Source organism: Meleagris gallopavo, chromosome 30 (genome assembly GCF_000146605.3).
Source record: "Meleagris gallopavo isolate NT-WF06-2002-E0010 breed Aviagen turkey brand Nicholas breeding stock chromosome 30, Turkey_5.1, whole genome shotgun sequence".
NCBI lineage: Eukaryota > Metazoa > Chordata > Aves > Galliformes > Phasianidae > Meleagris > Meleagris gallopavo.
Window position 1 is genome coordinate 2144942 of NC_015040.2, and position 12089 is coordinate 2157030.

At 52.7% G+C, this 12089-nt stretch overlaps 1 protein-coding gene across 1 annotated transcript; it reads left to right on the top strand.

Annotated features, from left to right (window-relative positions):
* Nucleotides 1–4533: 4533 nt before the first annotated feature.
* LOC104914686 (serine/threonine-protein kinase STK11-like) lies at nucleotides 4534–12083 on the top strand. Its single transcript, XM_010724904.3, has 3 exons — nucleotides 4534–4757; nucleotides 10175–10408; nucleotides 11518–12083. The coding sequence occupies exons 1-2, from the start codon at nucleotides 4535–4537 to the stop codon at nucleotides 10381–10383; spliced, it is 432 nt and encodes a 143-aa protein (XP_010723206.2). The 5' UTR covers nucleotide 4534; the 3' UTR covers nucleotides 10384–10408; nucleotides 11518–12083.
* The last annotated feature ends 6 nt before the right edge of the window (nucleotides 12084–12089 follow it).

Here is a 12089-nt window from a genome sequence, read left to right on the forward strand (position 1 = left end):
TTTTTTCTTCTTTAAATAGAAGCAAGCTTTGCCCTTAGCTTAACCAGACCCTGCTTTATTTAAAAACTGAACAAAGCAATTGGAAGGACAGCAGGTAGTCGTTCAGATACTGTCAGAGGGTTTTGGGAAAGCATTTTGGTAGAAAGTGCCTTGATTTCTAGAACTTGTAGACATCTGGTTGGGGTGGAGGGAGGAGTGATGTTCAGCAACGGTTTTGGGTTTCTGCACTCCTCTTAGCCCTCTTGAGCTGCATGGATGGTTGAGTTTCTCCTTCTGTACAGTGATGCCTCTCTTCTGGTGCACATTGAGGGCAGGAGGCTTTATCAGTGGATGTGGGGAATGCTGAGCAGGAATTGGGTGCTGCTTGGTGAAGCGCTGTAGCTGTTGGAGGCATTTTGATGGGGCAAAGCACATCAGTTCCTCCCTTTGTTCTCAAAGCTATTCTGAATGCTTTTCCCCTGCTGTGGCAGCCCGATCTGAAGAATTCTGTAGGAAGAATCTGCCCAGTGTTGCATCTGCCGGCTGCCTTCCTCCTCCTCTCACTTCTGCAGCTGAATTCTCACATCAAATTCACGTTTCAGCATTTTCTTGTAATTCAGCAGGACTGAGCTAACTTCTCTCAGCCCATTTCTGGAAGGTTTGAAAAGCATTTCAAAGCAACGCGTGCAGTGCAGACCCAGGATTTGTAAACTGAAATGAATTAAAACTCTCCCAGCCCGTCATCCAAGTTTCTGAACCACCAGAAGTTGACCCCTGAATAACAATGAACGAGCCTTGAAACCTGCTTCTCCCAGAAGGATCTGGGGAGGATGATGCTCAATGAAAACTGACACTTGTTGTTCACCTCCATGACTGCTGTGTACTCCTGAGTGGGGCTGTGGAGCAGTGAAGATGTGCTGCTGAGAGCCAGGGAGCAAGCAGCCCTCTCCCTGCAGATCATTCATGGTCTCCTCTCTACCTCGTGCTTTTGCTGAAGGGCTTAATGCTTGTACACTGCAGTTTGTAACTAATTCACTGACCCTGCTGCAGCACTTAAAAGTGATGAAGTGGATGCAGAATTCTACCTCTGTCCCCTGTTTCCAAGGCAACCATCTTGCCTGCCTTCTCCAGAAGTGTCACACATAATTTGTTCAGTCATAGATACGTTTGCAAGAGTTTATAGCAAGGAAGGGAAGGCACCTCCAACTCTTGTTAGCAGCGCTGCTTGCTGACACGCTGTGCTGCTCCCGACTCCAGGATCACCCCAAAGGTTGGGAACACGGAGCTGCTGGGTGCTGGGCTGTGCTGCACTGCTGTGCACTGCAGCCCTGGGGAACCCCCTCTGTCTCTCTAGGTTCCTTCCCAGATGCTGAGCTTGCTCCTTGGCTTCTGTGCCTGACTTGGAGGGGTTTTCCTTAAGCTGCCTCGTGGTGCATCTACTGCTGGACTCTTCCACCCCTTTGCTGTGGTGTTGTGCAGGGATCTCTCCGTGTGTTGGAGATGTGAGCTCTCTTCCTTTGTTTTCCTGCACAGGCACCTGGGTCTGTCTCGCTTCCCTGTGGCAGGCACATGGAGGGAGGGAGGCTTTGGTTCTTCTGCCCACGTTTTGCAGATCCGTTTCGTAATGTGACTGTCTGCTGCGTGAAAGGAAAGTGAGCCTCCATCTGTGCACAGAACACCTCTCCTCTCTCCGTAGGAGTCTGAACTGTGACCTTCGGGTCTTGCATCTGTGAGGAGAGAGCTGCTTCTCTTACCTGTTTGGTTTTTGTTTGTTTATGAAACTGATCTGAGGAGCAGAGCACCTCTTTCTGCTCCAGGAGTTGGAGCGGTGGCTGCAGGAGCCTTGCTGCGTGCTGCTGAGCAGGGCAGGCATGCAGTTGGCTGCTTCTTGTGGTGAGTGTGACCTTTCTGTAAGCTTGGAGCCTTCAGGCAGCACCACGGGAGGTGGCAAAGCTTTCATAGCTGCTCCTCACTGGCAGGACAGCGATCTGCAGCCCGACATCTGCTTGCAGAGAAGACTGTCCGTATCCAAAACAAGCAAACTGAAATATTTGTGGCCTAGAATGGGAAGTGAATTAGCTGTAAGTATTCGGAAGAGGCAGCTGTGCTTACTGATTCTTATTTTAACCTTGCTTATACCAAGCAGTGTGATGACTTCTGATATAAAATTCGAGCTGGGAAGCTGCAGAGCAGACAGACTCAATAAGCACTGGTTGACCCAGATCCTTTTTTTTTCATTCAGCCCTTGACCCTTGTTATCTTAGCTCCCTGTAGATCATAGCAGCTCTGTCTGGACCCTGCTTCTTATCTGGCAGGTTCACAATTAATGCTGTGCTGCTGTCCAGAGCCCATGCTTTGCAGGCGTTCTTAACAAGCTTGCAAAGCTTGAGAGGTGATCTCTGCTGCTGCTCCCTTTGCTCAATTTTAAGGCCTGGGAGTGGCTAAAACAGCCTCGCAGGCTGCAAGGAGGCTGCAAAAGGATGCTCTGTGCAGGCAGTGCTTCTGAGATCTGCAGCAACTTATTTTCCCTTAACTGATTAAACAGCCTGCTGTAACACTAGGTAAGCTGCTGCGTGCGCTGGTGCAATTGACTCAGAAATCACTGGTAAAATTGTTTGGGAATAAATGATGAAATAGACACTCTGTCAGCAGTGCTCTGACCCAGGCTGTGTTCTTGTGTTGGTGAAGGCAGTGAGGGAGTGCTCAGTTCCATCCACAGCACTGGGAATGGAGCTGCTCTGCGGCTCAGCCAGTGGTCAGCAGCACCTTCAGCCAGAGCAGGGAATTTGTGGGAGCCTGTGGTCCTCAGCTGAGCAGCAAATCTTCACTAATCACACTTAGTGCCGGTGTAGAGAGCAGCATCTCTGTCCCTGCTGGAAAATTGCTTGCCAGGAAATGCTCTGCTACTCCATAAAGAATTGCTTGAGGCTCCTTCCAAGAGGTCTTTGATTTTCTTAGAACTTCAATGAATTTCTCTGCTCACTCTATAGCCTCATTACCATGTATGCATATGCAAGTATTTGAAATCACCTCCCAGAGGACGGGATCATTATGAGTGGAGTACAGTGATTCAGGTTTCAGCTGTTAATAAAAACCTATTTTTACTCTCCTGGTAAGTAGGACAGAAGGAGAGAAAGAGGCAGAGCTGAAATGCAACAAAATAAAAACACTAGCTGCTGGAGATTTGTAGGCTTTCTCCCTTTAAAATATTCCTCTCTCTGGCAGTCATTCTGATCTCATTGCTCCAGTCTATTCCATTCTCTTTGGGTCCCTGGCGTTTAGTTTGGTTCCCTTTAGCTCCAGTGCCCCTGGCAGCAATAGCTGATGGCTGTGCTGGGTGCTCCTGCCAGGCTGGGTCAGCCCAGGCGATGTGTGCTATCTTGGCAGTCAGTTCCTTGATGAAAGCAATCTCCCAAGGAAAGGAAATCAAATGATCCAATTAGGAGCATTGTGTGCCATGCGCATCACTGAGGAAGCCAGCCACAGGATTTGTTAAAGCCATTGGCCCAAATCTAGTTATCCTGGTCCTGTTGGCTTCCTGAACTTTCCTTCACTCTTGTAATGCTGCTCTGCGCACCAGAGGTTGAACTCAACACATTCTGTCACCTTCCCAAAAGATGCTGCTTTCACCAGGCTGCTGCTGGAGGAATGCTGGTGGATCCTTGTCAGTGCCTGACTGGGATGTGCTGACCTCCCAGCGACTGGGGGTCATTCCTCCATGCTGGCTGAGCAGGGAAGGGCCAGATGTGGTTCTGTGCATGACAGCAACGTGCTCGGTGACAAACCACAACAGATTTCCTGTTGGAACTTCACCTACTGAAGTAGGGACTGCCTCACTCTTTGGTGCTGCAAAAGGCAAGGTGCTGCCTCCCTCCACAACTCAGTCTTATTGCAGAGGAATGCTGGAGGGTCCCAGCTGAGAAGCAGGGCTTTGTGCAAAGGTCCATCCCTCCTTTCAATCCCAGTTGATTCATCCCAGTAGTTATGCTTTCATTCATCTCCTAACTCCTTCCTTTCGCTGAGTGACTTTATTAGAATGCCACTTTTGCAGGAGGTGAACAGACAGTGAAGTGATATTTTTAGCTCCCTCTGCTTTTTGAGGAGTGTTTGCAGTTGATTCCAAGGCAGCACACTTTGGTGGCCTACAGTAGGAAATAAGAGCAGAGGGAAGAAAAAAAATATTATGCTTTCCAGGCTACCTCCTGCTGTGGAAGAGTCTGAGTGTCCCTTTGTGCAGGTAAGTGGTGTCCACGTAATATTTAGCAAGATGAGCACAAGAGTGCAGTTGATATGCTGAGATTCTTTCTTTTCTTGCTGTGCAAGAACAGGAAGAACGGATCCCAGTGCTCAAATGACATCCAGACCACAGTGCAAGGGAAAGGAGTTAATATCAGTGCCCACCAGGAAACCAGGCTGTGTTCAGAAGACCCTGCAGTGGCATAACGTTGCCTTGGAAGTTCTCTTTAACTCCACGTACCTTTGAATTGGGGTGGGATGGGTTCATCCCGTACCGCTGAGGATTTCTTTTTGCCTTCTGAAAAGTGAAGCTGTCCTGATGAAATTTTACTCTTGGACTCTTTGCAGTTGGTTTCGTAAGAAACACGCTCAGGCAGAGACTCTGGTGCCCATACCTCCTAGCCCAGAAACAAAGGACAAGTGGAGAAGTATGACGGCGGTGCCTTATCTGGAAGATCTGCATGGCTACAATGAGGACGAAGATGATGACTTGTATGACATTGAAGATGATATCATCTACACTCAGGACTTCACAGTACCAGGTAGGAGAGAGTGATGCTGGGATGAGAAGGGTGGAGGTGACTCTTCCCTTGTCCATTCAGAGTTTTTTTAGGAAAGGCCTTGGGATCTGGACGCATCCTCTCAGCAGTGGAAGAGAGTATTGATTATTAAGTGATGTGAGTGACTCACAGTGAGTGAGCCGTGATGCTCTGGATGCTTTGGTCCTTTATTTGATCAGCCAGGATGTCCCTTCCTGTGTGCTGCCCATCTGCTGATTTTCTTCCTTCATCCAGTAATAGCTTGCTCCTGCTGAACCGTTGTTCAGGCACACTTAATTCTCTTGGTTGGCTTTGCTAGACTCTCGGAATTATTTTGGAGCACAGCCCTGGAATGACTCAGTGTTCAGAATAGATGGCACATCTGGGAAAGAAGGGTGCTTGTAGCCTTGTGCTGAGCCTTTTTTTTTTCTCTCTAGTCTTGGTAACTCAGTGTCAGAATTGCCCCTTTCTTTATGGGGGACTTCCTGTTGTTTTAAGGTAATCCAACCAAGTAAGTAGAGGAGGGTGTGGATTCAGCCACGTGGTTTTTACAGCATGGTGGTGATTGAGCTGTATTCTCTCTCTGCCCCCTCTGCACTTGTGAGCAGCAGACTGAAAGCATTTCTGTGCTACTGAGGGCAAAGCCTGCTCAGCTTTACGGCTCTCATAGCAGCAGTGCTGATTCACTTCGTGACGGCGTGACAGGAGTTATCTGGCTGAGCTTTCCATGTCATAGGGAAAGCCCTGGTTTCTGTAGCTTAAGGCTAACCACACTGCTTTGATTTCTTCCTTAATGACAGCTCGGTTGGCTTCTGTGGATCTCAGTGAAATCAAAGTCTGATTTTTACCTGTCCAGGATTCTCGTACCTGAAGGCCCTGCTTTTTCTCTTCGCTTTCTGGTTAGGTGAAAACTTTTTGAAGCACGAGCACAGAAGAACAAAACGTCAGGCCTTGAATAGCAATAAACCTCATTGTACCCAGAACTCCTTTGGGAATACCCAAAACTTCTTTGAGAGGACCCCCATTGCCCCTCCTGGCAGAGCTTTCCAAGGGGGGAAGAGCTGAGACAGCTTAGCTTACAGCCAGGCTCGCTGTGTTGGGTGCCACCCCTGGATGCCAGCCCCAGCAGGGCTCTGCTCAGCTGTGCAGACACACGGGTTCGTAGGTGGAGCCTCCTGAGATGAAGGGAGCCACATCAAAGTGAAGCAGATCTGTTTCCAAATGCTGATTCACTGGTGACAACTGGGTAATTTATGACCTTTTCTAATTGAGATGATGTCCTGCTGCCAGCTGGGTGACCTGCAGAGCTCTGTCCTTTGCTCTATTACATCCCACAGACTTTTCTACTAGAGCGTGACCAGAGATGGGCCTTCCCTCTTAGCCTATGGGGGCTTTATGGAAGGAGGCATCCTTTTACAAATGTGGTAGGCTCTCAGAAGCATGCACTTGATTGCTGGGGCCTTGCTAAGTACAGAATAGGACTTGCCAGGTGCCTCTGTGTTGTCAGAGGTGACCCATTTCCTTCTGCAAGGCTCCTGCCAGCAACAGCCCATGTGCAAGTGCTCAAGGTGTGAAAGAATGCCTGGGCTTGAAAAAGCCATAACCAGTATCATTCAAAGCCCCGTTCTATATTTTAAACTTGACGTTTTCCACCTCTTGAAGCTGCTTCAGAAAGGAAAAGAGGTATGGTTGATTGGTCTGCCCATAACCTCCCTTAGAGGGCCAGGCTTGCTGGCTGAGAAGCTGCAAGAGCAGATCTGTTGCAGCTCACAGCCGAAGCCAAAAGCCCACAGGATAGTCTGTTACTGCTTCTTTGGCATCAGCATAGAGAAATAAGCTTGTGCATGTCTCTAACAGTGCCCTGTTGCTTCCCTGTGCATTCCCAGCTGCAGAGCAGGAAGCTGAGGCAGGGTGTAGAGGAGAGAGCGGAGCGCTGGGAAGCCGTGACAAGCTGTGTGCAGGAGGAAGCTGTGCTCCCGTTGGAAAAAGGCACAGAAGAGGAGTGAAGGTTAGCCTAGGCCCCAGAGCACTGCCCTCTCAGGCTTCCAGTGGCCTGAGCTAATGGCTGGTGCCTTGAACCAAAGGCTGGCTGAGAAGGAAAACTCCAAGTGACCTACATTAAAGGCGGTTACTCTGCCTGTGCACCCCAGGCTGCTCCTGCTGACCTGCCCCACAGAATCCTGCCTCTTCTCACTCTAGCTGAAGTGTTTGGTTTCTCTTCAACTCCTGCAGTGCTGAGTAGCTTGTGTTGCTGCTTGGTTTGTACTCTTCTTTGTGATTAAAAAGTGAAAACTTAGGAAGATTGGGAAAATTAGAGTGATTGTACGTCCTGCAGGCTCAGGCCAGATGTGAGTGTTCTGGTTGCTGCTGAGTGTCTCTGCCTCACAGCCCTGCAGCTGGGCATTGCACGTTGTTGTTGATGTGTCACCTCCCTCCTGCTCAGGGAGCTGGGGCTGTGCACCATGCAGCAGTGCCTGCTGTGTAGGAGCCTGGTGCCCATGATGTTCCCCTGCTTGGGTGCTTCTGACAGTGGGAGATCACCTCTGGAACAGTCAGATCAGCTGTTACATGCTCCTCATGCAAACAGTGCTATTTAAACGCAAATAAGGGCTGTCACATCAGAAGATGACAGGCAAATTACTGGAAGATGTTTGAAGTTCTCTATGGAGATGTGCTGTTTCAGAAGGGTAAGAGAGCTGAGGTTCAGTAGTGGCCCCATAGACCAGTACTTCCCATATTATGCAGTGGCTGGGTGGGCTGAATGCTGTTTTATGTCACTTAACTGCAGCATGGTGATGAGTTTTAGCCTTCCAGTTATTTCAAGAGCTATTTTGCACTGGGATGCAGTGAAAGAAAACATCCTCCACCAGCCAGTCTCCAGGCCCTCGTCCAGCACTTGCATGTTCTGCTCTCGTAGCGATCGTGGGCTGAGCTGGATGCTCCCTGACAGGTGGGTTCCTGGGGGACAGCAAACCCTGCAGTCTGGCTACAGCCCCAGGGATCCCTGTGCAGCAGGAGGAGGGTTTCTCTGGGCTGTGTGCTGCGGTGCTGCTCTCTGAGCAGCTGTCACACGGGGTCTTTAGCAGTGTGAACACGTGTGAACTCGTGTTCCCAAACCACGGGCACAGGATGCACTCTCCTGCAGACAAGTCACCTAAGGCTGCTTAGGAGCTTATTTTAAAGAGATCTTGGCCAAAACACCACAAAAGGATAACGGGGCTGGGGTAGGCTGCCTGTGGGAGCAGCGGGGTGAGGAGGAGCCCAGCAGGATGCTCTGTGCAGTTTGTACAGCAGGGGCAGCTCGCACAGAGGATACCCAGTCATTAGTCTTTCCCAAGGCTTCTCTCAGGATCCTTTGACGTTGCTCAGCTCTATCCCAGTGTCACATTTCTAACAGTGACGCCGTGTTAAAGTAAAAATAAAGAAGCCAACCCCCTTGTAAGTGACGGGTGAGTTCAGTTGTTCTGCTGGGCAGGCAGCGCAGGAGCATGCCTGACTCACAGGAGTGGGTGTTCAGGTGGGGAGGGGAGGAGGAAACCTCATTAAATCTTAGTTCAGAGGAAGAAGGTGCTCTGAGAACGTGCCATTATTCTTAAAGGGCTCTTTAAAGATTTATGCAGCTCTGCAGAGCCTTAAACATGACGTGCCCCTGGTTCAATTGGTGTTAAACATCTCAGCAGAGGGGAGAGCAGTGCGTGCCTCCCCGTGGAGCTGCTTACCAGGGCTGGGAGCATCTCGCAGCTGTGGTGCTGTGTTTGTGTTCAGGTGCTCTGCTTCGCTCTGCTCCCCCCGTGGCAGCTGTGTGGGGGTCTGGGCTTTGTGTCCCCTCCCATAGCAGTGGCTCTGAGGCTGGAAAACAAACCCTAGTGTTGGGGAGGTGAGTTTCTCACCACGCATCCCTGTGCGCGTCCGACAAAGGCGGTGATTCAAAAGATCTCCACGGTTTTATTTTGGAACCTTTGCTGTGCCTGAATGAGAGGGATGGAGCCATTAAGAGCCGTGAGAGGCAGCAGGGACGCGCGTGCTCACCACCTCTCAGCCCTCCCCTCTCTCTTATTTTTAGCCCTGGGCTGATGATGGTCGGTAGGATGTGGCTGCTCGCGCACGCAGCGCTGGCCACGGCTTCCGCGGGGGCAGGCAGTTGCCAAGATTTCATCCTATGCTGAATTGTTATTTTCATTAATTTGAACGTCAGCAACTGTCAGTGGTGAAGGAGGTAAAATTAGCCCGCAGCTCGTCCTCCCTCCTCAGCATCTGTAACGGCCTCCTGGGATTGTTCTTTTTGCTGGGAGGAGGGGATAGGCGCACAAAAGAGAAATGAACTGTTGGGATATTTTTCCCCCCTCCCCAGCCAGAAATGTTCATTGCTTTGGTCAGAGCAACCCGGCCAAGGGAGGGGAAGGATAAGTGCTCAGCTGTGCTCTGAGGCTGGGTGCGGGGGGGTCTCTGCTGCAGCACCCAGCCCCCAGCTGGCACCGTGGGGCTGTGCCATCACTGCTTCTTCTGGGTGCTGGGCTGGGGCTTTGGATCCTTGCAGCTTTTTGGGGTTGAGGTAAGTGCTGAAGATGACTCTGAACCAAGAGACCAGACACGATGTCCCCTCGTGTTTCTGAGTGACTTCCACCCACGGAGGAGGAGGATGGGCTGTGGGATGCGCTGCACCATGGGGAGCAGGAAGGAGCAGAACCTGGGTGCACACAGCATGCAGAGGGGACCCCCAGCCCCTCCCAGTGCCCCCTGTGCCATGGGGTGAGAGCTGGCGCACGGAGCTGATGCTGCACTCGGCCTTGGAGGAGAAAGGATGGAGCATCCTTTAAAGAAAATTATACATAATCATCTTACAGCTCTCGCTTCCACTCAAACCTCTGAGTCATAACTGAAGGGCCCTGGAGCGTGACGTTCCTGGTGGAAGGAAATTGCCGTGGCTGGATCTGGTGTGGGGGACCAGGGGGACCTGATGAACCCTTCCATCAGCCCCATGGGGCTGCAGTGCAATGGGAGTGCGGCGGTGCCCCTCCTGCCCCGGTCAGAGACCCTCTGTCACTCCCCAGGTGCAGGACATCAGCTGCACAGCACTGGGACGCCTTTCCTGGGGCTCTGTGCCCCCAGTGCTGAGTCACTGCACTGAGCTGGGCAGGTGGAGAGGAGCAAACCGACCCCATCTGCGTGTCCATTGCAGGGCACAGAGCTGTGCCCCGATCCCTGCAGCAGGATAGCACCCTTCTGCCGGAGCAGCGTGAAACCTGCTCACCCTTTACCTTCAGCTTCCTCCTCTGTTCTGGGTGTTGGAGAGCACAGGATGGCCACGGTGCTTTACCTTCAGCTTCCTCCTCTGTTCTGGGTGTTGGAGAGCATAGGATGGCCACGGTGCTCCGTGCGGGGCGGGCGCTGCCACGGCCTCACGCTGCCTTCCCTTGCAGGACAGGTGCCTGAGGAGGAGGCAGGGCAGAACGGGCAGAGCCGTGGCCGGGGGCTGCCCAAGGCCATCTGCATGAACGGGACGGAACCGGGACAGCTGAGCACCAAATCCAAGGCGGAGCGTCGGGCCAGCGCCTCCTCCAACCCCTCGCGCAAGGCCTGCTCTGCCAGCAGCAAGATCCGCAAGCTCTCCACCTGCAAGCAGCAGTGAGCCGGGAGCGCCGCGCTCTGCACAGGTACGGGTCGGGGTGGGGGGCTCAGGGGCCGAGTCCTCTCCGTGCTGCCAGCATCGCTGCCCGGTGCTCTGCAGTGTGGGGAGGTGCAGAACCCCCCCCTCCCGTGCCAATGGGGGCCTGCAGTGCTCCTGCACGTGGCTCTGCTCTGTCCTCACCCCCCCGTGCTGCTGTCAGACCCCCTTTTCCTTTGCCTCGTTGTGGCTGTGTCGTGGCACCCCCTCCCTGGCACCGGGACCCCCCAGTTCTCCACCTCACTGCTCCCAGCGTTGCCACCCTCCTGCAGGGAGGCAGGGAGCAAAGCTGTGGTGCGTGGAGGCTGCAGCAGAGCACTGGGCCTCTCCAGGGGTCTCCCCTGCTCCGGGGGTCTCCCCTGGAGCAGGGGCAGCTGCAGGACTGTGCTGGCCATGGCTATGCCCAAATCCCCCCCCCACATCTTTCTCCGACGCTCAGGGATGCTGAGCCCTCCCCACTCCCCCCTCATCCTTCCGGCTCCCTCCTCAGCCCCATCCCTTCCTTCCAACCCCTCATTCATAAATGAGGCAGCGATGAGTCAATGCTCAGTGCTCATCCACCCCCGGCCTCACGCTCACTCTCGTCACCGGCGCTCCGTGGGGCTGAGGCTGTGTTATCTGTTTGGATCACGACCAGCTTTGTGGTGTGAAAAAAAAAAAAGCCAGAAATAAAAGCCCATTCCTCCCCCCCTGCAGCTGTCAGACCCGCACTCGGCTTTAATCTTTAATTCATGGATAGGAGTGAGTCACCTGTGTGGGGAGGCACTGCGCTGCCAGCGGATGGCTGCCTCTGCTCGGGGCTCCCCTGGGAGCTGCTGCTCTGCTGCCCCACAGCTGCTGGCTGCCCGTTCCTCGGGGCTCAGCCCTCTGCCTGGGGGGGTCCCAGCGTGGTCGATGCCCCTGTTTATATGGGGTATGGGCTGCCAGGCCTGAAGCTGCCTGCTTCCAACGCTGCCCCCTCCGCTCAGTGCCATCAAACCTCTGAGGGCGGAAAGCAGCTGTGGCTCCTGGTTTTGAACGAAGTCCTTGGGCTGCGTTTTCCCTTTGGGTTCAGCAGGCTGTGGGCCATCCTGACCCCTCTCTCCCATTCTCCCACAGTGTCCCAGCGTCCTCCCACCGCTCAGCGTCTCCTGGGGGCAGCCTGTGCTCACCGAGGACCCCCACCAAGGAACCCTCCCTGCCCCCCCCGGCCCTCGCTATGGACAGTGCCCGGAGCCCAGCGCTGCGGGGAGCCCCCACAGCCCACCTGGGATGGAGGACCCCCGGCTGGGGGGGGGAACCTGCCCTCCTCCCCATCACTCTTTGCCAATCAAGACACTGATTCTCTTTTTAATTTCACGATGGAAGAGTGGGATGAGCGGGGCTGGGGGGTTTCCCCCCCCTTGCCCTGGCTGCGTAGAAGTCGTGCAAAGCCATTGCCGTGCACTTTATGTTTTAGACTACTGTTATATATTATATATTTTCCTCTTTTTTGTTTTGTTTTGTTTATATTTGCGGTATATTTAGAGATTCCTACACATCGTGATGTGTTTAAAATAAACCAGATGAGGAAAACAACAACAACAAAAAACAAAAAACCAACCCAGGTATTACGACAAAGCAAAACTCTATTAAACCTGCATGCTGTAAAGGGCTCGGAAAAGGGAATGGGTGCGTTCAGCGTCTTCTTT

Coding starts and splice junctions, on each gene's coding strand:
- LOC104914686 (XM_010724904.3), top strand. CDS start 4,535: ATGAAATTTTACTCTTGGACTCTTTGCAGTTGGTTTCGTAAGAAACAC. Junction 4,758..10,174: donor TCAGGACTTCACAGTACCAG/GTAGGAGAGAGT, acceptor CTTCCCTTGCAG/GACAGGTGCCTGAGGAGGAG.